The sequence below is a fragment of the Phoca vitulina genome, unplaced genomic scaffold, assembly GCF_004348235.1.
Source record: "Phoca vitulina isolate PV1807 unplaced genomic scaffold, GSC_HSeal_1.0 scaffold53, whole genome shotgun sequence".
Lineage (NCBI taxonomy): Eukaryota > Metazoa > Chordata > Mammalia > Carnivora > Phocidae > Phoca > Phoca vitulina.
In genome coordinates, this window is record NW_022589756.1 from 9,023,556 (window position 1) to 9,049,632 (window position 26,077).

Below are 26,077 nucleotides of genomic sequence, written 5' to 3' on the forward strand. Positions count from 1 at the left end.
GCAGGGAGCCCGATGTGGGACTCGATCCAGGGACTCCAGGATCATGACCTGAGCCGAAGGCAGTCGCTTAACCAACTGAGCCACCCAGGCGCCCTCTTCTTGCTTTTTTAGAGGACTTGCTTTTCAGAGGTCCTCACTCTGCCATTCCCACAGACATCACTCCTGTTTAACAGATTTTGAAGGAAAGACTAATCCCTCCCAAATTATTTCCCTTATAGAGTTGTCCTCAAAAAATAAACATGGAGGACAAACATAAGCATACAAGGACTGGGGAGTACAACACCAATAAACCTGTAGTGATAAAAACTTCTTGATGAAGAAATCTTACCAACCAAAAATTAAATTGAAAATGTAGAATTTAGGACTTAACTGGAAAGGGACAGAAGGACCTTTTAGGGAGCATGAAAATAATCTGTATACTAATTTGAGCGATGGTCATATGTGTATACATTTGTCAAAAGCCATTGAAATATATATTAGTAGTGTACTTTATTGTAGGTAAGATATGCCTCGATTAAAAACAAAAAATAAACTGTGTGGTGAATCAAAAAGAAAAAAAACTGTGGTGAATCTTGAATCCATTTGAATCTAGAACTATAAGTAAACAACCATGGGAATTATGAATCTAGAACAGAATATAAACATTGACTATGCAAAAATATCTTCCAAGTATCAGGGGTTAGGTGTGCAGGCCAGGGAGAAAGATGGGGAAATTATAGTATTTGTATGTGTATTAGTTATCTATTGCTGTGTAAGAAATAACATCAGATCTTAACAACTTGAAACCTAAGTCTTTATTATCTCAGTTTCTGTGGGTCAGGAATCCAAGAGCAGCTTAGACAGGTCATTCTGGTTCGGGGTGTCTCAGGAGGTTATAGTCATTGGGATGCTTAACTAAGACTAGAGGACTCACTTCCAAGATGGTTCACTTGGGTAGCTGTTGGTAGAATGCCTCAGTTATTTGCCACATGAGTTTCTCTATAGGTCAGGTTGAGTGGTCTCACAGCATGACAGCTAGCTTCCCTTAGAACCAACAATCAGAGAGAGAGCAAGGCAGAAGCTGTAATGTTGTTCATGACCTAGTGTCAGAAGTTACAGACTGTCATTTTTGCCCTATTCTGTTGGTTGCACACACGAACCCTCAAACAGGGTTGGAGGGGATTACACAAAAGGAGGAAGACAAAGAGGATCATTAGGGGTCATTTTAGAGCCTGGCCACCACAGCCTGCTAATTTCCTCAGCGTTTTTAGCCAGGAGCCATTACCTACTGCCCACAAGTTAGAAAGTAATGCTTCCAACCTCCTAACGTTTTTGTATAATCGTTTTCCTTGCCTTTATGCATTCTTTTAGGTACCTTATTTGCCTTATAGAAGCATTTACTAAACTTGAGTAATATTTTATTTTCACTCTACTTTACTAAAAAATTTTTTCGTGCATTCAAATCAAACTGAATTTTGTTTTTATATTTTAAAATTCTGTAGCGTATCATATGGTATGCGTATGTTCATCTTTAGTAATTATTTCTCCCTACCATATGTCTACATATGCTTGGAATGGTCTTATCATGAGTGTGGTTATTTCTAAGTGGTAAGAATTTGGATGTGTGTTTTTTTATTAGCTTTCTTCTTAATTTTTCTTTCCTTGAAATTGCTTATAATTCTTTTTAAATAATGAGCATGTATTACAAAAAGAAAGTCAGACTTTCAAAATAAGTTTTATAGTATTCAGTAATCATGAGAATGTAGGGAGACAGTCTCATCACTATTGGGTAGAGTATAAAATTTGGCACAGCCTTCTTTGGCGGACAATCTAGTATTTGTCTGTCACAAACTTAAGTGCTCATATGCTATGAACCAAAAATTCCATTCTTGTAAATCAATCCTAAAACATCCGTTCATGTGCACAAGGATATGCATAGAGTATTTATTGCATCATCATTTATAATGGTAAACTATTAGCAACAACTGAAATGTTTAATAATAGGTAAATGTGTAAGTGGATTGTGGTGTAGAATACCATGTAACCATTAGAATGATGAAGATTCATTATGTACTACATGAGAAAATTACAATTATGTGAGAAACATTCCTTATTCTGTATAGGATAACTACAAATGTGGTTTAAAAAAACTTAGCTGTATATATGTGTACATGTTTATGTCTTAAGTGCACAGGAAAGAATCTGGAAGGATTCACACCAAATAAACTTCTAGGATAGGAAATAAGAGAAAAATTGGGATGGAGGATGGAATTTTTTCTGCATGTTTATAAATTACTTTTATGGAGAATTGTTTTAAATTTTGAGATAGAACTCTGATTGCACTGAGATGACTACAGTTCTCAAGTAGAAAATTACTGAAGAATCACATTTCGGGGCACCTGGGTGGGTCAGTCGTTAAGCGTCTGCCTTCAGCTCAGGTCATGATCCCAGGGTCCTGGGATCGAGCCCCACATCGGGCTCCCTGCTCCGCGGGAAGCCTGCTTCTCCCTCTCCCACTCCCCCTGCTTGTGTTCCTGCTCTTCCTATCTCTCTCTGTGAAATAAATAAATAAAATCTTAAAAAAAAAAAATCACATTTCACTTTTTCAACTGTGAAGTGACCTTGTAATTAAGAAGGATCTGATCATGAGGATTTTGTCTTTGTGGATCTTAGATGGCTTGTTCTCTTACCAAAGTTATTTCAGTTGTCCAGGCAAACGAGGCTGAGATTCCGAACTGCAGGAATGAGGATTGGAGAGAACATAAAGAGAATTTTAAGAAGTTATTAGATATGGTAATCATGTGAGAATTGGAAGAAAGAGTAGAGTGGAAGGTAGAATTGAGATGGGGGACACAGGAAGAAGAGCAGATTTTTATTTATTTATTTAGTTAGTTAGTTATTTGACAGAGAGAGACAGTGAGAGAGGGAACACAAGCAGGGAGAGGGGAGAGGGAGAAGCAGGCTCCCCGCCGAGCATGGAGCCCGATGTGGGGCTCGATCCCAGGACCCTGGGATCATGACCTGAGCCGAAGGCAGATGCTTAACAACTGAGCCACCCAGGCGCCCCAGGAAGAAGAGCAGATTTAAAAGAAGAAGATATAAATTAAGTTAACAATATTGAAGACCTGTGGGAAAATCTCATGAAGCTATCTAGCAGATGGTTTGAAAGAACAGTCTGGTGCTCTGGAAGTCATTGGCATTTAGAATTTTAAAATCATGATTGTTGATAATTGTGATGACCAAAGGAAGAGTGTATATAGAATGAAAGAAGATTCTTAGAGATAGAACCCTGGGGACACTAACATCTGTAAGGAGCTAGCAAAGCAGTCCCTGAAGCTGACCAAAAAGTTGCATTGGATAGGTGTATCTAACATTTCAAGGATGAAGATGATGTGATTGGTCAGTAGCGTCACATTGCACAGGAAGTGGAAGGAAGAGAAAACATTCAAATTTGTGGTATTAGGGATTTTGACCAGAATGGGTTGTAGTAGAGAGCCCTCTAGTGGAAGGGAGCATGGCATTTGAGGAACTGGAAGGAGCATGATGAAGCTGAAGCTCAGAAAAGAATGTGAATGAGACTGGCATTTTTCATCCTTTGAATACAATGTGACCAGTTTCTTAGTGGAAAGAAATTAATGGGGGGTTAGTTTTAGTATCTCAGTGTAAGAGAGTTATGAAAGTTATATGTGACTTTTTCTTTTCTTCTGCCCTGTGAAAGGTGGAGAAGAGGTTTTGAGGAGCTAAAAAATGTGGAGAATGACTTTTTTTTTCAGCAGTGGGAGGGGAGTTAGGGAATTTTTCTTCCAAGGAGAAGTGCCAAAGCAGACAGTAAAGAAAAGCAGCAGGGCCTTTTTTTTTTTTTTAAAGATTTTTTAAATTTATTTGACAGACACAGTGAGAAAGGGAACACAAGCAGGGGGAGCGGCAGAGGGAGAGGGAGAAGCAGGCTTCCTGCAGAGAAGGGAGCCCAGTGCGGGGCTGGATTCCAGGACCCTGGGATCATGACCTGAGCCGAAGGCAGACGCCTAACGGCTGACCCACCCAGGCACCCGCAGCAGGGCCTTTTGACACCTAGATCAACTAAAGTTCCAAAGGCTTGGACCAGGCACAGAAGGATGAGTGTTAGAGGAAACTTACTTATCAGCAAGCTGCTAATTAAGAAAAATCACTGCAAAATGTATTATTGTACATATTTAGTTTTTATAGTGCCTCTTCTGGAAAAAAACTATTTGCTTTATTACTTTGTTTTCTCTATTATATGAAAACTGATATTAAATATACAGGGAAGACATTATTTCCTCCTCACACAAAAGACTGGATAGGGAAGATATTCTTTATTTCTTTCCTTTTGTTTTATTAAATTAATAATTACGCATGGAGAAAATTGTGGAACAACATATGTTAACATTTAACATTGCTTACCTCAGGGGAATTGACAAGAGAAGGCTGAAATTAACTTCTTTTTGCACATATCTGTTGTTTAACTTCATTACAGTGTTTTTAAAACAACCAGTAAAGCATGTAGTGATTATAGGGAAAGGCTAAAAATAAAATGAATTAATACATATTTGTAGGAAGATTAAGACAATAATATAAAGGTATGCAATGTAGGAAGAGTCTGCCACTCTAAATTCCTACTGTGTATCTTTGGCTGTGTGTAAGCTTTTGTCACTTACTATACAAAACAATGTACATTACGTAAAAATATATTTGTAAGACTGTATACTTTTTCATTTATATCGTGGGCACCTTTCCATATTGATACATACCAATTTATTTTTTAAACATTGCATAGAATTTTGAAGACTTTGGGGGGGACTTTTTTTTAATTGAAATATATACAGAGAAAAGTATCCAAGCTTAATGACTTTTACAAAGTGAAGACACATGTATACCATCCAGATCAAGATCAGTAACGATGCCAGGGCGCCTGGGTGGCTCAGTAGGTTGGGTGTCTGCCTTCGGCTCAGGTCGTGATCCCAGGGTCCTGGAATGGAGCCCTGCATCCTTCAGGGCTCCCTGCTCAGCGGGGAGTCTGCTTTTCCCTCTCCCTCTGCTCCTCCCCCTGCTCGTGGGCTTGTGTGCGCGCACGCGCTCTCTCTCTGTCTCTTGCTCTCTCTCTCAAATAAATAAATAAAATCTTTAAAAAAAAATCAGTAACGATGTTGATAACCTTTCTTCATACTGCCTCCCAGTTAATTAACCTTCTTCCTATCCATAGGTAACCACTCATATATAGATAAGTTGTGTCTGTTTTTTAACTGTATATAAATTGAGTCATACAGTCGTGTGTGGCTTTTTTATGTGTGTGGCTTTTTGGGGGGCCTATATTATTTTTGTGAGATTTATTTATGTGGTTCCATGTAGCAGTGGTTTATCCCTTTTCTATTTGGTATGGTAGTCTTTAGTAGAATGCATAAATCATGATTTTTATGTATTCTCCTATTGATGGGTGTTTGAGTTGTTTCAGATTAGGGATTATTATGAGTAGTGCTTCTGTAGGCCTGTATGTGTACAAGGTGTACATGCCTTTTGCCCCACATTTCTATTGATATGTGCGAATTTCTGTGCTGTATATCAAGGAAAGAAATTGCTAGACTATACGGTATCCATATGTTCACCTTTAGTAGATACTGCCCCGTTGTTTCTCAAAGTGACCCTGACATCTTATCCCTCTGTCAGCAGTGTGAGAATTCCATATACTCTACTTCCTTGCCAGCACCTGGGATTGATGGCTTTTTGTTTGGTTTGTTTTTGTGTTAGTGTTTGTTTTTGATGGCTGTTTTAGAACATTTTAAAAGTCTGCCCAGTATTTTATTGTGTGAATAGACCATAATTTAATCTCCTTTTGATGGGCATTTGCCCTCTTCCTTCCCTACAGCACAGCCAGAACCTGGACAGCTCCAATATCTAGTGGGCTCTGTGACCTGACTGTGTGCAGAAGAGTCAATCCTGGAAGTTTCAGAATCTCTGTATATTTTTTTTTCCTTAGCAGATTTTTCTCAAATTTCCTCTGTTTCTGAGTAGTATGGTACCAATATGAAGAATCCATATAAAATAGTTTCATTTTAGGACATGAAAACCAATTTTGATTTTACGGTGGTGAATGGTTTTTTTTTTTCACTCCTGTTTAAAAGTAATGTAAAAAGTAGTATAATGTCTGAAGCTAGACTTTTGGTGATAGCATTGCTAAACAGCCAATTTAGTTATCCAGAATAATTTGCCTTCTCTTAGAACAAGCATACCGTGCTAGCTGCCGCACCTGCATCACATAGATCCTCAGTCCACCGGAAAACTACCGTGTGAACTACTTGAGAGTGTGATCACTTAGGTTTTGGAAAACTGTTTTGACTTTCACCCTTTGAAAGTGAAAGGTATTTCCAATCAGAGAAACATAATGCAAACCCCAGCCTCTCTTTTAACAAATCTCCTCTCCCCAATTTCCTCCCAATTTTCTTGTAACACAGGTTTTTAAAGTATGAAACTCTGGGGGCTTGCTTTTAATGACTTAAATGTGATCACCAGACCTCCTGCTCCTTCTCATGGTAGGAGATGTGTTACTTCCTGATAACCACTCTTCCTGTTGTGCATTGTAGCTTTAAAGAGTTGTTGGCACAGGTGGCATTCAGTACCATCCAGTTACCATACGTAATTCCTTGGGAGAATTTAGATACTGTTAACCCTCTATGATAGCTGAATAGTCTTTTGGAAAGTGCCTTATAGGTGCCTAAGATAGTATTATCTTTCCTATTATTCTTTGCTTTTGCCAGTTGTATGTTGAATTATTCATTTTTGGAATAGCTATAATGACCAGAGAAGCATGTGATTCTCATACTGTTAAGTTTTAGTCATGCTTTTTTACTTTCACATGTGGAGGTTTTTCACATTTCTAATTAATTGCTGTCAAGAACTTCTTAGAGGTAGCTGAAAACTACTGCTTTATATTCTGTTCAGTTTTTTTATAAGTCTGTGTCTTAGAAAAATGTCTTTACCTCTTGAGATTTCTTAAGAGGTCATATTGCAGCATAACACTAAAATTCTTCCAATTCTTTGTTATCTGTAGTAATAGTAACGAGTCTGAAAATGCCTATATGAATTAACAAATAAGCCAGAAACCTTATTGAAGATGCCGTTTTCAATGACTTCTCCTTTCTCAGGCCCTAAATCTTTTTTCTCAGTGTTGATCATGAATAGCAAAACTTGCTGGCTTGATTTTTTTTTTTCCCCCCTTTCTTCTCAGTATCTGGCAAAAGTTCTAATATTCTCAACCAGGATTGGGCTGCAGGTGGTGGTGGTAGGAGTACAAATCTAATCAACTTCTGACATATAACTAGTAATTAGGAATCTCTTCATTTATTTCACATGAACCTAGCTGATGGATTAATTTTAGAGACCACTTTCACGTCTTGGTTAATAAAATGCTTTGACCTCTAGTAGATCATTTCTGAGTATATTCTAGACAGTGCAGTCAGTCTTTACAAAGAAGTCCGGTATTACAGAGTTTGCTCGAGTTGCTTCATTATAGAGTAACACAGAGAATAAAGCACCCAGTAACCTAGAACCAACAGAACCCTCAGCTTCCCTGTACTTTCAGTACCTGCAACAGCTGTTTCTCTTTCTCCACAGGTATCAGTCAGAGCCGGATCTCTCACTGGCTGTTACAGCAGGGATCAGACCTGAGTGAACAGAAGAAAAGAGCATTTTACCGATGGTATCAACTTGAGAAGACAAACCCTGGTAAATATCATTTCCTTATTTTATTGCATCTGAAACAAGACAAATGTAATTAATTACTTTATTAAATCTGTGCTGACTGATCTTCACTAAGGTGATTTCATACTTTACTGTTATTCCTTTTTCCCAAAGAGCACTCTTGTCTCTGGCCATACCACCCTGAATGTGCCCAATCTCGCCCAAAGAGCATTAACTGTAAAACCTAAGCCCTGATTATACTGTTTTTTAGTTTAGTGTCTAATACTATCTAGTCATTTTCACTCATTCCTCCAAGGCACCTCTTTGTTTCCAGGTTATATGCTATTTCTAACGATACTTTGGAAGACAGGTCATAATTGTCAGTGGCTGTTTTCTTTTTTTCGACTGTAGGTACACATGTAAGATCACATACCTGGTTTTTTATTTTTGTAAATGTTAGTTAGTAATGTAAATTTCATACTTTTATTTAGTTATTGCTATACCGTGTCCAGTGATCTCTGCTAATGATTTTCTATTTCTAATTACCTGGGTGATGAGCATGTCTTTGGACTTTAGGGTGAAGCTGCCCTGATAACTTTGGAAGCAGCAATAGGTTGGAAAGTAGAATGAAATCTGAAGGGAAAAGATCACCAAAACCTTTATGTCTGAAGTTGCCAGAAATAGGCAAGATCTATGGTAGGATACTTTTAACAAGTGGTATATAAAGTCTAAAGTTGTGTGGCAACATGTCTTTCATCTATACATTACACAGACTGGTGGCGATGAGCCTGATCTCAAGTTTAGCCTTATGATTGGAGAACTGTCTTCTGTAATACTACAGCATTAAAGCCTTTGCTTATTATAGATTAAATCATCAGTTGGAATATTGCATATTGAAGACTTAGCTAATAATAGCATTGACTCTGAGGTGGAAATAATGTTAGAGAAACATATTTGTGTGTATGTGTGTGTGTGGTAAGATTTTTTTTTTTAAAGATCACATTCCTGATCTGAAAGCCCCAGGCAGAACAAAACAGAACAGACCATTTCAGCCTCTCTACAGTGAGTTTTTTTTATCTACCCTGCCCCCCAGTTTCTATTTTGAAGTGTTTCAGATGTACAGAAGAGTTGAAAGACCAGCACAGTGAACACCTCTTTACTCTCTTCTTAGATACAATAATTGTTAACATTTTGCTATATTTGCCTTATCCCTAGAAAATAAATAAATGAATTTAAAAATCTATGTATGTATGTATATGCATGTAAATACATCTCTTTCTCTTCAGCATTCATCTCCTGAAAAAGGTAATCGCCTGCATAACCACAGTCTGTTACCACGTCTGAGAAAACTAATAATAATTCCATATCCTCTAACATCTAGTTTATATTCATATTTCTCTAATTGTTACAAGAATGGGTTTTTTATTAAATAGTATCTGAAAAAAATAGTGATTTATGATTTAGGTGGACAAATTGGAATTTGTTATATGTCTCTTTAGACTCTTAAATCTAGTCATTCAAACTTTTTTTTTATAACATACACTTCTTAAACCATCTAATGTTACAGAATGTCCCATATTCTGGATTTTTCTGTTTCCTCTTAGTATCAATTAACTTATTCCTCTATAGCCCCTGTATTTCCTGTAAACTAGAAGTTAGGTTTAGAGGCTTGATTAGATTCAGGTTAAACATTTTTGGCAAGAACACTTCATAGATTATTTAGAAAGGGCATGTAGTAATGTCTACAGTGTACTTTGAAATGCATCAAGATAAAATGGATAAGGAGATGGATAGATAATGTGATAAAGTGAGTAAAATATTAGATGATTTGAGTATAGATTTTCATCATAAAATTCTTTCATTGTTGCTGTATGTGTGTTTGAAAATTCACAATAAAACATTAGGGCAAAATGCTTTGTCAGTAACATTTACCTCATGTATCAAGAGGCATGTAATGTCAGGTTGTAGCATTATCATATGCTAAGTTTGATCATTTGTTAAAGTAATGACCACCAGTTCTTGTCTTTGCAGTTTGTAAATAATCTATAGGGCATGATTTTGCCACTGGATGGATATCCTCTTCTACAGCAACCTTTTGTCAGTGGTCTTAGCATCAATTGATGCTTACCTAAATGAGTTATTCCATTAGGGTTTGCAAAATAATCATGATCTTTTTTTTTTTTTTTTTTTAAAGATTTTATTTATTTATTTGACAGAGAGAGACACAGCGAGAGCAGGAACACAAGCAGGGGGAGTGGGAGACGGAGAAGCAGGCTTCCCACCGAGCAGGGAGCCTGACGCAGGGCTCGATCCCAGGACCCCGGGATCATGACCTGAGCTGAAGGCAGACGCTTAACGACTGAGCCACTCAGGCGCCCCTAATCATGATCTTATTTAGCATTCCTTCAGCATTTATTAGCTAGCAGTTTTTCTGCAAAGAACCTTGATTTTTAGGTATTCTTCTAATGATAGCTATGTAAGCAAATCTCTCAAAATAATGACTTTTGTTGCTGCCATTAGCTAAATGTTCTAAAGCAGCACAATTCAGTGGAAATATAATGTAAATGACACATAATTTAAAATTATCTAGTAGTCACATTTTAAAAAGTAAGAGATAACTAAAATCAATTTTAATAATATATTTAGCAAATATGTATTAACACTTCAACATTTAATCAGTACTTTTAAAAATTACAGAGACCTCTTTCGCTCTCTCTTTTTTAAGTAGGCTCCACACCTAGCGTGGAGCCCAATGTGGGGCTTAAACTCAACCCTGAGATCAAGACCTGAGCTGAGATCAAGAGTCAGACACTTAACTGAGCCACCCAGGCACCCCCCTTCCTTCCTTCCTTCCTTCCTTCCTTCCTTCCTCTTTCTTTTTGTACTGATTTTTGGAAATCTAGTCTGTATTTTACACTTGAAGCACATACCATTTCCAATCAGCCACATTTCAGGTGCTCAATGGCCACATGTGGCTAGTGGCTACCATATTGGACAGTCTTAAGATAAATCATACTTGAAGCAACACTTCAAATTCAGCACTAAGCAGTCTTTCCAAAGACATCACTTCTCCCGGGACCCACACACAGCAAAGCAAATCAGATGGCAAGTAACAAAAACTTCGCACTTGGTCTGCTTAATAGAGCAGCTTAGGCTGATAGCAAAGATTTGGCTAGGTAAATAAGGAACTGTACCTAGGGCTTTCATAAACCTGGTCACATTGCAGCAGTTGCCTGCCATGGGGGGAGCACCAAAGGGATTGTCAAGATGTTCAAAAATATATAGGGCAGAACAGTGAAGAATTTGGAGGACAAAAACTAGCCAACTGTGTCAGGCCATCAGCCTCCATAAGAGAAGGGATTTTTTTGTCTCTTGGATTTGGCACATAGAACGGTGCCTTGACATATAATCTAATCACAGTTGGTGAGGCTAAATTCCCATTCCACACTGGGATTTCAGGGCTGGGCTCCAATCCCAGACAGGGACTAGGATACCAGGAAAATGAACTGGCCAGAAAGTGGAAGGGGACTAAGGTGCAGCTCTCAGGCCCCTGCAGGTGATCTGCAGAATACCGCTATCAGAATCTAGTTTTTAGCTCTGGGGTGATACAATGTTCTTCTGAAGCTGTTTTATTAAAAAAATTATTGTTTTGTTTTTGTTTTTGATCTTATTTTTTATTTCAATTTGTCTTGGAACCAGAGTTAGGCTAAACCATCATCAGGAAATTGGAGGAAGGTGGAACTAGGGCATTGAAACAGGAAAATGGGAAAGGACTAACAGCATTCATCCAGCTGTTGATAAGGAGTTGCTTTCTTTAAGGAGGTAGTATGTCCTTTTAAGAATAAGTTCCCCTAGGAGTGCCTGGGCTGGCTCAGTTGGTGGAGCATGTGACTCTTGATCTGGGGTTGTGAGTTCGAGCCCCATATTGGGTGTACAGTTTACTTTAAAAATAAATTGAAAAGAATAAGTTCCCCTAATTATATGCATTTGTTTTTCAATGAAGTTATATTGCTAATGATTATCCCCTTTTTAAAGGACTTTCTATTTTTTATTTGAAAACCAAATCCATAGGGGTTCTGTAGGACAGAATTTAAAGTTAGCTGAAGAGAAGAGGATACTTTGTAATTGTCAATTGGTAGTTTTCATAGCATCAACAGTAATCAAATATTAGCAATTAAAATTTAATATTTAGAAGTTATTCTTTGCATTTTTACTTTTATTGTAAGACCTAATATGATAGAATTCTTTCTAGGTGAATGCAGCTTTGTTGACTTTAAAATAACCTTTGAGGGGCGCCTGGGTGGCTCAGTTGGTTGGGCCTCTGTCTTCAGCTCAGGTCATGATCCCAGGGTTCTGGGATTGAGCCCCATGTCAGGCTCCTGCCTGCCATTCCACCTGCTTGTGTGCGCGCTCTCTCTCTCTGTCAAATAAGTAAATATAATCTTTAAAAATGAAATAGCTAGGGCGCCTGGGTGGCTCAGTTGGTTAAGCGACTGCCTTCGGCTCAGGTCATGATCCTGGAGTCCCTGGATCGAGTCCCGCATCGGGCTCCCTGCTCGGCAGGGAGTCTGCTTCTCCCTCTGACCCTCCCCCTTCTCATGTACTCGCTCTCTCTCATTCTCTCTCTCAAATAAATAAATAAAATCTTTAAAAAAAAAAAATGAAATAGCTAAAGAATTGTATTGTTTCTTCTTCATGGACACTGTGAAACTACTATTCTGTTTGGATAAGATGAACTAAAATTATGTTAGCACCTAAAAATAGCTTATCCACTGTCTGGTCATTAGGTACTTATAGTACATGAGAATCTTCTTTGCAGGTCAGTGCAAAAGTGATTGGAATCTACCTAAATGTCCCTCAGTCACAAACTGGTTAAATAAATGATATATCTGTACAATGGAATAGTAAGGAGGCTATATAGCTATTTTTTTAAAGGAGGGCTTTATATGAATTGAATTTATATGTAGGAATATCAAATTCATAAGTGAATAAAGTAAGGTACAAAACAATAGATATACTGTCATTTATTTAGAAGGAATACATACACACACATATATGCTTATGTAAGCACAGAACGTCTCTAGCAGGCTGTATTTGGAGCTAAGAAGGCTCTGTAGAGGCTCTGAGAGACTGGGAATACAGGGTGGCGGGGAGACTGTTAACTATATAACCTTTTGTGTCTTTATAAATTTTGTACTTGCATTATATATTCAAAAGGTACATACAGTTTCATGAAAAGGAGAGAGGGAGGAAGAAGGGAAAGAAGGAAGGGAGAGAAGGAAAGAGGCAAAAAAGAAATTAATTTGCCTTGTTAACAGCTTTCTAGATATAAAAAACTGAAGAACCTAGGTTCACATAGTCCAGGCCTGCTTATTGATAGGAAGTTCTTTTATTTCACAAACTTTACTTGCTCATCAGAATAAATGTAAATGGTACTGTCCCATTGCTATATTTTGGGGAAAAAATGCAAAATTAAGAAAAATCACAAAATGAAAAAGTACTTTTTTTCTTTTCTCTAAATGTAAGCATTTAGAAAATAAATAAAAAACGCTTGTACATTCTCTGCCTCTATTCTTGGGCTCAGTGCATTTCTCTCTGAATACCGTGATTGAAGTTCTCTTTTTCAACCTCTTCACTCTGGATCCATTTGGATACACGATTTTTTTAGTCTCTTTTTAAGTGGACTCAGCAAGAAAAATAATAGAGTGATATTTAGGTTATTTTTACTGATAATCCAATAGATATAGATATATTGTAGTTCTCTAATAAACAGACCCATCATTAGAATTTCCCAGCATACCCCAAAGCCTGCCAAGGAATATGAATAAAATAGACTTATGGAAACTGATCAAATACATTTTATCTTGTTTCTTATGAAAACATTTACAAGAAAATGCCTATTTTTTAAAAGAAGTGGGTACTAAATTCAGCATGGTTGACATCAGAAACCCCTTTATTTAATCAAATTAAGCTCAGCAGTCTTTTCCCTTGTCTAATTTAAACATTACTATAGCAGACAGGGTTTGCTGAGTTCCTCTTGGCTCATGGCACTGATTCTGCCTATTTCTAAATTAAACAAGTAAAGTTTGCCAGGAGGCTCATATAGCAAGCACATGAAGTAAATTTGGAGATCAGAAGTAGTGCCTCCTCCCTTTACTATTGCAGAGTGTCAGAGCCTCAGGGAAATCATGTGTGTGACATAGGGGATGATGAGAAATTACTTTTGGAAAAGCTAGTTTCTGTGAATGGGATAGTAATGACATGCTTATAGTCATACTCTTATTAGTTGACTGGCAAAGGCTCACTCAGAAGTAAACCTGATAAGAAAATTATCATCTATACAAAGAGAACATTTATCAAAATTTAAAACTCTATCAGCAAATTAGGAAAAGACTTTTTTTTCTCCTGGGTTTAGAGTTGCTAGATAAATGTGCAAAATTTTGTTCTTAATGAGAGCCCAGATACAAGACAGAAAAAAATTTTTCTGTAAAGAAAATAGGTAACACATTTCCTGTAAGGAAAAAAAAGTGGGTTCTTTAGCCAATCCAGAAATCCCGTATTTAACTTCAGAGGGGTTTAAAATTACATTGTTCCTGCATTCTAGTATCTTTGTATTTTTCTGTCAGTCTATAATTTTGAACCCATTCTTGGTTATTCATTGCTCTCCATCCACTTTGACTAGAGCAAGCTTAACTAAGGTTTCTAGAACAAATCTGTGTTTATTGGAGTGTTCCAGAATGCTGCTTGTGCTATTTTTAAATACTGCTACATTGAAAAAGAAAAAGGAGCAAGGAAAAAAAACCCTCAAAAGTAATGTGATAATATTATGTTTCAAATTCAGTATGTTTACAAGTTTGAAATTGAGTTTCCACCCATCTGTGCATAAGTTGTCTTGATTTCTTTTAAAGTAATTTATTTCACCTAAATTTCCTTTGTATAGAAAAATTGGATAATACAGAATATTATAAAGAAGCATAGTTACATGACCAATAAACCCCAATACCAAGAAAGAACCATTATTATCAGTTAATTTATTTTCTTCAATCTCATGATTAAGACTCTCTGTATTCTTTGTTTTATTTATACCCATTTATCACTCAACTAAGAAAACATGCCATAGTTACAATGTAGCCTACTAATTATAATTTACTGACCTATTCCCTATCCTTCATCCACTGAAACCCTAAAACTATCCTTTTACCAGAAGCCAGGCTTTGGATGAGAGGACCTACTGCCTTGCCCAGTCTGTTTTTACCTCTGTCTTGTTCAGCCATGATAGCTGCTTGGCTCTGCTTTGGACCTCTTATGGCTGTTGAACAAAATTTACATAATGTAACTTAGGTAGATTCCAGAGCCCTTGTTATGCTGAAGTCACTGCACGCATGCAGGAAAGTACCAAAACAAAGACTTTGAAACCCTCCAACCCTATATTTTTCCCTTATGCCTAAACTTTAACTTTGATGCAAATGTAATGTAAATGTAAAACTTTGATATAGATTTAACATGTAAATGAATGAGTATGGCTATGTTCCAGTAAAACTTTATTTATATGGCAGCCGGACATAGTCTGTCATACATTTAAGCCATGAATCTCTAAAGCATTGTGTGATGACATACTTGTCCGTTTGAGGAAGAAGTTAAATACTTACTTTACATCACACACAACAGGAAATCATATATCTATTAGGGGTTTAAACAGTAAGAAAACTATAAAAATATTCTGAATGATACAAAACATATTGACCACAAAAGAAGAGGTTGACAAATGTGCCTACATAAGATTTAAATCAGAAAGCACACCATAAATAAAGATAAAAGACGAATGACAAACTGGGAAAAAAGTTGCAATCTGTGTGACTAGCAATTGGTATTGTTTCAACACACCAGTAAGAAGAGTAACTCAAAAGAAAAGACAAAAGATATAAATTCACAAGAAAAGATACATATTTTTTAGTTCAGTAAACAAGAAAAGAGGCTCATTCTTACTAATAGTGAAATCTCTATATTAAAGGAAATTTTTTTGCCTGCCAAATTTATAAATGTGAATAATTAGTAATACTCCTAATACTCATGTTGGGGAATGTGGGAATATAACTGGAGATGCTTATAATGTCTTATATTTATTTTATGTTATTGTGCAACAGATTACCCTACAACTGAGCAGCTAAAACAACAAACATTTATTATCTTACAATTTCTGTGGGTCAGGAATCCAGGAGTGGCTTAGCTTAAATGGTTCTGCTCAGAGTTCTCATGAGGTTGTAGTCGAGCTGTCAGCCAGCTAGACAATCTGCCACTGACCACTACCATTGAGTGTTGGCAGGCCCCAGTTTCCTTCCTGCCCTTTGCCAGGGATTTCACGTTCTCTCACTTGGGCTCCCTGAGTGTCCTTACAACTTGGCAGCTATTTTTCCCCTGAGCAAGTGATCTAAGAGATAGATCTGCTAAGACAGACACCATGGTGTATTCTATAATGTCAGAAATGACATATCATCACTTCTTCCATATGTTATTGGTCACACAGACTCATCCTGGTATATAGTATGGGAAGAGACTACACAACAGGTGAATACTAGGAGGCAGGGATCCTTTGGAACCACCTTGGGGGCTGACTACCACATGGCTGTATTGGTACTGTATGCCTAGGGCCTTATTTCTCCCTGTCTGCTGGGTTATACAGTTCTCTACATGGTGTCTGCTGCGACTGGAATACCCAGAATGGCTTTTTTTTCCTCAGCTGTGGCACCTGGGGGCTGGCTGGGCATCTTTCACCCCATGTGGCTAGCTTGGGCTTCCTTACAATATCATAGTCTCAGGTTAGTCATACTTCTTAATATGGCAACTGACTTCCCCCAGAACCAGCATTGTAGAAGATGTAGTTAGAAGCTGCAGTTCTAGCCTCGAACTGTTTCCATTTTCTGTTGTCAAAACATGTCACAGGACCAGCTTAGAATTCAAGGGCATGATTACCAGGAGGTGTGACTTATTATGAAGAGCCATCTTTGGAACCTTTCCCAGGAAATTATGCTTTGGAGAGATGATGCTGGCTTATTCTAAAACTAGTTAAAGTAATACAAGTTGATCTGATTCTTTGAAGATAAAATTGACAGTGTTTGCTATGGACTAGATATATGGTATATGGGAGAAATAGAGAGGTCAAAGATGAATCTGAGAACTTTGAGCCAAGCAATTTGAAGAATAGGGATGTCATTTACTCAGATGGGAAGGACTACAAAACAACAGGTTTGGAGAGGAAAATCAGGATTGGTTAAAATATTGGGCCTCTGTAATACATATTATAAATATGTAGCTATTAAGGGGGATCTACAAAGAGATCTGCATGTAGTAAAGTAGAAATACTATCCAAGTTATTAATTACAAGGTACAATAAATAAAGTATGATTCTTGTTATGAAGAAATAAATATGTATTTATTAATATGTGCATTATTCCACATAATTCTAACAATTTCTAACCAGTCTTTCTAGGGCTATATTAAGAGTTTGTATTTTATTCCATAGGCAGTGGGAACTTTTTGAAGGCTTTTGGTCAGTGGCATGCTATGATCATAATTATGCTTTGGGAAGATGAATTTAACAGTATAAAGAATGAAGGAGGGGCGCCAGGCTGGCTCAGTCGGTTAACCGTCTGCCTTCGGGTCAGGTCATAGTCCCAGGGTCCTGGGATCGAGCCCCACATCAGGCTCCCTGCTCCACGGGAAGCCTGCTTCTCCCTTTCCCACTTCCCCCTGCTTGTGCTCGCTCTCTCTCTCTTTCAAAAATAAAATCTTAAAAAAATTAAAAAAAAAAAAAAAAGAATGAAGGAACAATGGGAGATCCAGGGATTGAACTTTATGAACACATACCAAGTTATATTTAACTTCTTTGAAGTAACTCTGCAGAGGTCAGAGACAATGTTGGGTTTTTTGTTTTTGTTTTTTGGGTTTGTTTTGTTTTGTTTTGTTTTTTCTGGCTTCTAACCTAGAGCAAGCCAAAAGAAAGGGACCACCCCCTTGATAAATGGTGAACTAATGAATACATGCATCATCAGCAGTTCATTGTTTGAGAAAAGGCTAGTCGAAATTAATAAAATATCCCAATTACATTTTCCCCCATTGGTTTTATTACATTCAAGTGGTAACAGAAAACAATATAGCTTTAACATAGTAGACCTATGGAGATCTGATTAATCTAGTAGACTAAAATCATGTCGAATACTACCTTACTGTCTTTGATGCTGTATTTGACTTTTTTTCTTTAAGAATTTACAACAATTAGGGCTATTTTAAATTCATCTCCTACCTGCATACATTTAAGGGCTCCATTTTCTCAATAACAAGAGTCCTTTGAGTGGTAATGAAAGGTTCTGATCATATAGTGTGTATTGTTCAAAAGATTAAACTGTCAGAAATTTCAAGAAAGATTTTTCAGAAGAGACTCTGATTAAGTTGTCATTGGTCCAAAGACCATACTTCCCTTTTCCCCTAAAGAGATAGATTTGGGGCTTTGTTTCAAAAAATGATACAAACAAAGATAAAAGACAAGTGACCCCCCCCCCCCCCAAAATGACATTTTAAAGTAATTAATGATAAACTTTTTAAGGAAGAGTTTTTGTCCCTTTGGATTTTTGTTTGGGTCAAATTGTTTTTCCCCCCCAGTACAAACTGCTTCAGTGCCTGTAGCCTGTGGCACAGAGGCCAGGCAGTGGTGTCACGGCAACAGTTAGCATTGGCATGGGGCAGGCACTATGAGAGGCCCAGGAGATTTTTTTAAAAATGTAAATATCAGGTGTATTTGGCTTGCAAGTTCCAATGGAAGGACAAAAACTGTTGAGTTCATGGTTATATTTGTCATTGATTTTAATAAAGTGCAAGATATTTGCTAAAAATGTCTTGTTTATTTCAGGGGCTACACTAAGTATGAGACCAGCCCCCATTCCAATAGAGGACCCAGAGTGGAGACAAACACCTCCCCCGGTCTCTGCCACATCTGGCACCTTCCGACTACGGCGAGGGAGTCGATTTACCTGGAGAAAGGAGTGCCTGGCTGTCATGGAAAGGTACACGTGTCCTTTCCCATAAGCAATCTCCCAACCTTAGGAAAGAGAGAAACCTCAGATAGATTTGGACAGCTTTCATTTCAACAAGTAATTTGGGATCTAGGTTCTATCTCTAAATGTATTTTGGAGTATTATAAATGCTATATTACTGAAATAAGATGATCTTACCATTGAGAAGTCATAAAATTGGAGTTAGCATCTATGAATATAACTTAATAATCTCAATAATTTCAGGAACTAGAAGAATTTTTTTAATTTAAATCTTTCTATTGTATTTTGTAAACACTCTTCAAAGTCTTATTTTCATAAAAAATATTGAATACTTACATAGGAGGCTGCTGAGATTTTACTTCTTTCACTCAGGAGTATGGCTTAAATGAGCTTAGTCCCAAAGGTTAGAAATACATGTTTTTACTTCAATTTGGTAATTTATCTTCAGACTGCAGCACCAGTATCTGGTCCATAGTAAGTACTCAGTATGTTTTAGACTGGAATTAGACCTTAGCTTCAGTTTCCATATCTGAAATGGTATAAATTAATTAAATATGATTATTAAATGTTCAGTATATTTCGGGTGGATCCTGTAGTAGAATTATCCTTTTAGTCTCCTACCTATAAGTAATGTGTATGGAATTTTGTTTCAATGGAGAGTTTTATATTCAATAAGGTAATGTTTTCCATTAGAAAAGTATTTACTTCCTAAGATTAAATAATAGAGAAAAAGAATATATTAGGCAAAGGTAAAAACAATTGAATTTTCATATTGAGATTTCTCAATAATTTAAATAATGAAAAAGAATGGAATTGAATGTTTAAAACTGGGTTTAACTTCTAAACTGACATAGAATACATATTTACATTGAACCAGCTTCACTTTTTTTTCCCAGTTATCTAATCTGACCAGTCGAATGGCAAACTGGAAAGAGCATTTGACTCAGTTAAAGACCTGAAACCTGGGTTTGGCTTTGCCATTTAACCAGCTGTGCAACTTTGTCCAGGTCACAAACTCTGAGCAGTAACTTCTTCATCTATAAAATGAAGTTTTTCAATAGCCAGTAGTGAACCATATGTCATCCAGGACTTTTGCCATCTCTCTTTCTGCCTCTTTCCTGATTATCTCCCAGCTCATTAGACATCACTATCTGAAATAGAGGGAGATTGAAAATGCCAAAGTTGAGGACTTGGTTTTTATTCTTGGGTTGAAATTAAAAAGTTTGCTTAAAGTAGGCAAAATGAGACTGTAGATTATTCATTGATGTTATCATATGTTGCTTTCCTTATTCGCTTTATTGAAATTCCAGTAGAGGCCATTCATTAAATAACGAATCCTTATATGCTTGAGCAGTTAAAGTAGAAGAGTGAGATTTTTTCGTCCCAGAGCCCTGACATTTACAGTCTGCTTTATTTTTCTAGAAACTTTGATTCTTTCAAAAAATTTCCTCAGAACTTACCACATAATAGACATGAATTTAAATAATATCAAACTTAAATTATTTGTAGCATTATACCTTTTCCTCTGGGTAACAAAATAAGCTTTGGTATTAGTTTCTAGTTGGTGTAAGTTCTAATTTTGCTACTGATTCAGCCATTTAATTTTTTCATGAAGATACCAATATACATTTATCACATAATGTCAGTATGAGGAAAAGATTAATGTTAAAATTGATAATATTAATAATGGTAGGTGATATTCCTAATGCATTTACAAAATTGAACCTCGCAAGCTTTGCAGTTATTTGTTTTTTTCAAAGCAACAAAAACTACCCATAGAATCACACTGATCAAATTTCAGTTACAAAGATACTGAGGGGTGCCTAGGTGGCTCAGTTGGTTAAGCATCTGACTCTGGGTCTTGGCTCCAGCCTTGATCTCAGGGTTGTGAGTTCAAGCCCAGCCCCACATTTTTTAAGCCCACTTAAAAAAAAAAAAAAAAGATATGAGCACTTACCCTGTGTAAAACTCCCATTTAATCTTAATTTTCACCTTTTAACCTTAATTTTAATTAATAAATGTCATTAATCCAGGAATTGGTTATCTTTGGTTTAATTTATCGTACTTGGCACAACCAGTAAGAAAGTATGTGGTTTATTCCAGTAGTTGCAAAAATGCAAAAGCCTCTCAGGGTATTTAATAGCAGTAGATCACGGTATGATTTCATTCTGTGAAAGTGGAACTTTTTATTTTCTAACATGGAATATAAAATTCCCTGGCCTCAGAGCAATGCGTGATGTTTTTCATTTTGCAGTACACTGAGTAGGTGAATAAATATATATGCGCAGACTGTAAAGCCAGCAGGTACTAGGCTTACTCAGGCATATCAGTATGTCAGAAATTACTCATTCTTCATACCCTACACCAAGACAAATTTCAAATGAATCAAAAAAATGAACTCATATAAAATAATAGAAGAAAATACAGGTACCCTGGAAATGATGAAATTTTTCCTAACTAGGACTCAAAATCCAAAATATGGGAAAGGATTGATAAATTTGGTTACATACATTAAAAGAAAAACTTAGGGGAGAAAAAAACTGTGAACAAAGTAAAAAAAAAAAATTGGAAAAAATATTTGCTGCATATTATTATCCCTGATATATGAACTTTTAAAAGAGAGAGAAGACCACCAACTCTATAGAAAACTAAAGATAACAGCAGAAAAACAAATGCAAGTGCCTCTTAAACATATAAAAGGATGTTCAATTTAACTCATAGTAAGAGAAATTCATATTAAAATTATACTGAGACACTATTCTTCTCCTATCACATTGGCAAAAATCCAAAAGTTCCATAACGTTTTTTTATTGATTGAGCTGTAGGGAAATGGGCACTCTCATACATTGCTTGTGGGAATGCAAAATGTAACAACTTCCATGGACAGGAATTTGACAGTATTGGAGACAGTTACCCATGGATTTGCCCTTTGACTCAGCATACTCACTTCTAGTAAATTATCCCAGAGATAAACTGACAAAAGTATAAATATAGCAACCCTATTTGCAATAATATCAAAATATTGAATACAACCTATGTGTCTATTGGTAGTGGACTGGGTGAATAAATTACAGTAAATCCATACGTTGGATGCCCAAGTTCAAATAATAGAGTGCCATGCAGCAGCAAAAGGAATGAATTTTCCTTTCTACAGAATGAAAATCATACTGTGTCCTTCTGTACTATCACTATTAAATATTTGTAAGGCTTTTTTGCATTTTTGTATCCATCGGAATGAATACTTTTCTATATACAGTGATCTTCAGAATATAATGTTAAAAAAAAGTGTCAGTTGTATATAGTAGGCTATCATTTATGTATTTATGTATTTGCTTATAATTTGTTTTAAGATGAAGGAATATGCCATAAAATAAAATGGTTACCAATAGTAGAAGAGAAAAAAAAGATTGGAGGGGGCAAGAATAGAGCTTGACTTATCTAAATATACCATGTTTTCACATTTTAACCATGTAAATATTTTATGTAATTATAAAACAAAATTAGGTTGAAATGGGGGGGAAGGTAACCCCTAAAAATAACTAAAGTGAAACAAAAGTGTGACCTAAACATTCATGAACTGTATCAAATAACTTTATAATACAGTATTTTGACTATGCTTCTTGATGGGATACAGTTTAGGAATAAAAAGAACTACAAAAAAACCTTACCTTTTACTAATGTTGGTAATATTAATATTGTTACTCAGGTACTATTTTTATTTGTATAGATACAGATATAGGTAAGACAATCGTAGTGTTATTACGAATCAAGTTTTTCAGTGTAAAACAGATATAAAATAACTAAGTAAAACACTATAATCTTGTGTATGTTTGTGCATATAGAAATTTATCTGGATTGTATTCTTTTAATAACAGCCTTATTGAGATATGATTCACCTAATTAAAGTGTACAATTCAGTGCTTCACCACAATCAGTTTTAGAATATTCTCTTCACCCCCCCAAAAAACTCTTGTACCCAGTAGCAGTCACTCCTTTTTCCCCCATCCTCCCCAACCCTACATAACCATTAATCTGCTTTCCCTGTATATAGATACGCCCAGTCTGGACATTTCATATGAATGGAATCATACAAATGTGGCTGTTTGTGACTCACTTCTTTCACTTAGTATAATGTTTTCGAGGTCCATCCATGTTGTAGGTCATTTCAGTATTGCATTTCTTTTTGTTGCCAAATAATAGTCCATTTTAAAGATATGCCATATTTTATTTATTCATTCATCGGTTGTTGGACATTTGGGGTTGTTTCCTCTTTTTAGCTATTATCAATAATGCTGCCATCAATGAAATTTGTGTACTAGTGGAATTGCTGGGTCATGTGGTGACTGTGTTTAGCCTTTTGAGAAACTGCCAGTTTCCAAAGCATATGTACCTTTACATTCCATCGAGCGCTATATGATGGTTCCAATTTCTCACCAGCACTTTTTATTGCTGTCTTACTGATTCTAATCTTCTTAGTGTGTGCAAAAGTAGATTCTCATTGTGGTTTTGATTTGCGTTTCCCTAACCAATGGTGTTGAATATCTTTTCATATGCTTATTGGCTGTTTCTGTTTCATCTTTGGAGAAATGTCTATTCAGATCATTTGCTCATTTTTAAAGTTGGGTTATTTGTCTTTATATTGAATTGTAAGTTTTCTTTATATGTTCTAGGTACAAGTCCCTTATAAAATACATGGTTTCCAAATATTTTTGTTTTTTGCCCGTTGACATTTTATTTATTTATTTATTTATTTATTGAATTTTTAAAATTTAAATTCAATTAATTAACATGTAATGTATTATTAATTTCAGAGGTAGAGGTCCGTGATTCATCAGTCTTATATAACACCCAGTGCTCATCACATCACGTGCCCTCCTTTTTTAAAAATTTTTTATTGTTATGTTAATCACCATACATAACATCATGTGCCCTCCTTAATGTCTATCACACAGTTACCCCATCCCCTCACCCACCTCCCCTCCAGCAGCCCTCAATTTGTTTCCTGTGATTAAGAGTCTCTTATGCTTTGTCTCCCTCTCTGATTTCATCTTTTATTTTTTTCCTCTCTTCTCCTATGAGCCTCTATTTTGTTTCTTAAATTCCACATATGAAATCATATGATAATTGTCTTTCTCTGATTGACTTATTTTGCTTAGCATAATACCCTCTACTTCTATCCACATCATTGCAAATGACAAGATTTCATTTTTTATGGCTGAGTAGTATTCCAGTGTGTGTGTGTGTGTGTGTGTATCACGTCTTCTTATCCATTCATCTGTTGATGGAGATCTGGGCTATTGTGGACATTGCTGCTATAGACATTAGGGTGCAGGTGCCCCTTCAGATCACAACATTTGTATCTTTGGGATAAATACTAGTGCAATTGCTGGGTCATAGGATAGCTCTATTTTCAACTTTTTCAGGAACTTCCATACTGTTTTCTAAAGTGGCTGCACCAGCTTGCATTCCAACCAACAGTGTAAGAGGTTCCCCTTTCTCTGCATCCTCACCACTATCTGTCATTTCCTGACTTGTTCATTTTAGACATTCTGACTGGTGTGAGATGGTATCTCATTGCGGTTTTGAATTGTATTTCCTTGATGCCGAGTGATGTTGAGCATATTTTCATGTGTCTGTTGGCATTTGGATGTCTTCTTTGGAGAAAAGTCTCTTTATATCTTCTGTCCATTTCTTGATTGGCTTATTCGTTCTTTGGGTGTTGAGTTTGATAAGTTCTTTATAGATTTTGGATACTAGCCCTTTATCTGATATGTCATTTGCAAATATCTTCTCCCATTCTGTGGGTTGCCTCTTTGTTTTGTTGACTGTTTCCTTTGCTGTGCAAAAGCTTTTTATCTTGATGAAGTCCCAAAAGTTCATTTTTGCCCTTGCTTCCCTTGCCTTTGGCGATGTTTCTAGGAAGAAGTTGCTGCGGCTGAGGTCAAAGAGGTTGCTGCCTGTGTTCTCAAGGATTCTGATGGATTCCTGTCTCACATTTAGGTCTTTCATCCATTTTGAGTCTATTTTTGTGTGTGGTGTAAGGAAATGGTCCAGTTTCATTCTTCTGCTTGTGGCTGTCCAATTTTCCCACCATTTGTTGAAGAAACTATCTTTTTTCTATTGGACATTCTTTCCTGCTTTGTCGAAGATTAGTTGACCATAGAAGTGAGGGTCCATTTCTGGGCTCTCTATTCTGTTCCATTGACGTATTTGTCTGTTTTTGTGCCAGTACCATACTGTCTTGATGATTACAGCTTTGTGATAGAGCTTGAAGTCTGGAATTGTGATGCCACCAGCTTTGGTTTTCTTCTTGAAGATTGCTTTGGCTATTCAGGGTCCTTTCTAGTTCCATACAAATTTTAGGATTATTTGTTCCAGCTCTGTGCAAAATGTTGATGGTATTTTGATAGGGATTTCAATGAATGTGCATATTGCTCTAGGTAGCATAGACATTTTCACAATATTTGTTCTTCCAATCCATGAGCATGGAATGTTTTTCCATTTCTTTGTGTCTTCTTCCATGAGTGTTCTATAGTTTTCTGAGTACAGATTCTTTGCCTCTTTGGTTAGATTTATTCCTAGATATCTTATGGTTTTGGGTGCAGTTGTAAATGGGATCGACTCCTTAATTTCTCTTTCTTCTGTCTCATTGTTAATGTATAAAAATGCAACTGATTTCTGTGCATTGATTTTATATACTCCCACTTTGCTGAATTCCTGTATGAGTTCTAGCAATTGGGGGGTGGAGTCTTTTGGGTTTTCCACATAGAGTATCATGTCATCTGCAAAGAGTAAGAGTTTGACTACTTCTTTGCTTCTTTATGTTGTCTGATTGTTGAGGCTAGGACTTCTAGTGCTATGTTGAACAACAGTGGTGATAGTGGACATCCCTGCTGTGTTCCTGACCTTAGAGGAAAAGCTCTCAGTTTTTCCCCATTGAGAATGATATTTGCTGTGGGCTTTTTGTATATGGCTTTTATGATTTTGAGGTATGTTCCCTCTATCCCTATACTGGATAAAACTGAAGAGTTTTAATCAAGAAAGGATGCTGTACTTTGTCAAATGCTTTTTCTGCATCTATTGAGAGGATCATATGGTTCTTGTCCTTTCTATTATATATGTAGTGTATTATATTGATTGATTTGCAGATGTTGAACTACGCTTTCAGCCCAGGTATAAATCCCACTTGGTCATGGTGAATAATCCTTTTAATGTACTGTTGGATCCTACTGGCTAGTATCTTGGTGAGAATTTTTGCATCCATGTTCATCAGGGATATTGGTCTGTAATTCTCCTTTTTGGTGGGGTCTTTGTCTGGTTTGGGGATCAGAGTAATGCTGGCCTCATAGAGTTTGGAA

The 26,077-nt window shown here is 36.5% G+C and overlaps 1 protein-coding gene across 12 annotated transcripts in view; it reads left to right on the forward strand.

The window, feature by feature from the left end:
- The window catches only part of HMBOX1 (homeobox containing 1), a 206,621-nt gene that overhangs the window by 124,270 nt on the left and 56,274 nt on the right, over window positions 1–26,077 (forward strand). For all 12 annotated transcript variants that reach the window (XM_032389158.1, XM_032389155.1, XM_032389154.1 and 9 more), the window contains 2 exons: window positions 7,606–7,716; window positions 18,575–18,728. In XM_032389158.1, the coding sequence (XP_032245049.1) occupies window positions 7,606–7,716; window positions 18,575–18,728 (265 nt within the window). The remainder of the gene's footprint in view (window positions 1–7,605; window positions 7,717–18,574; window positions 18,729–26,077) is intronic.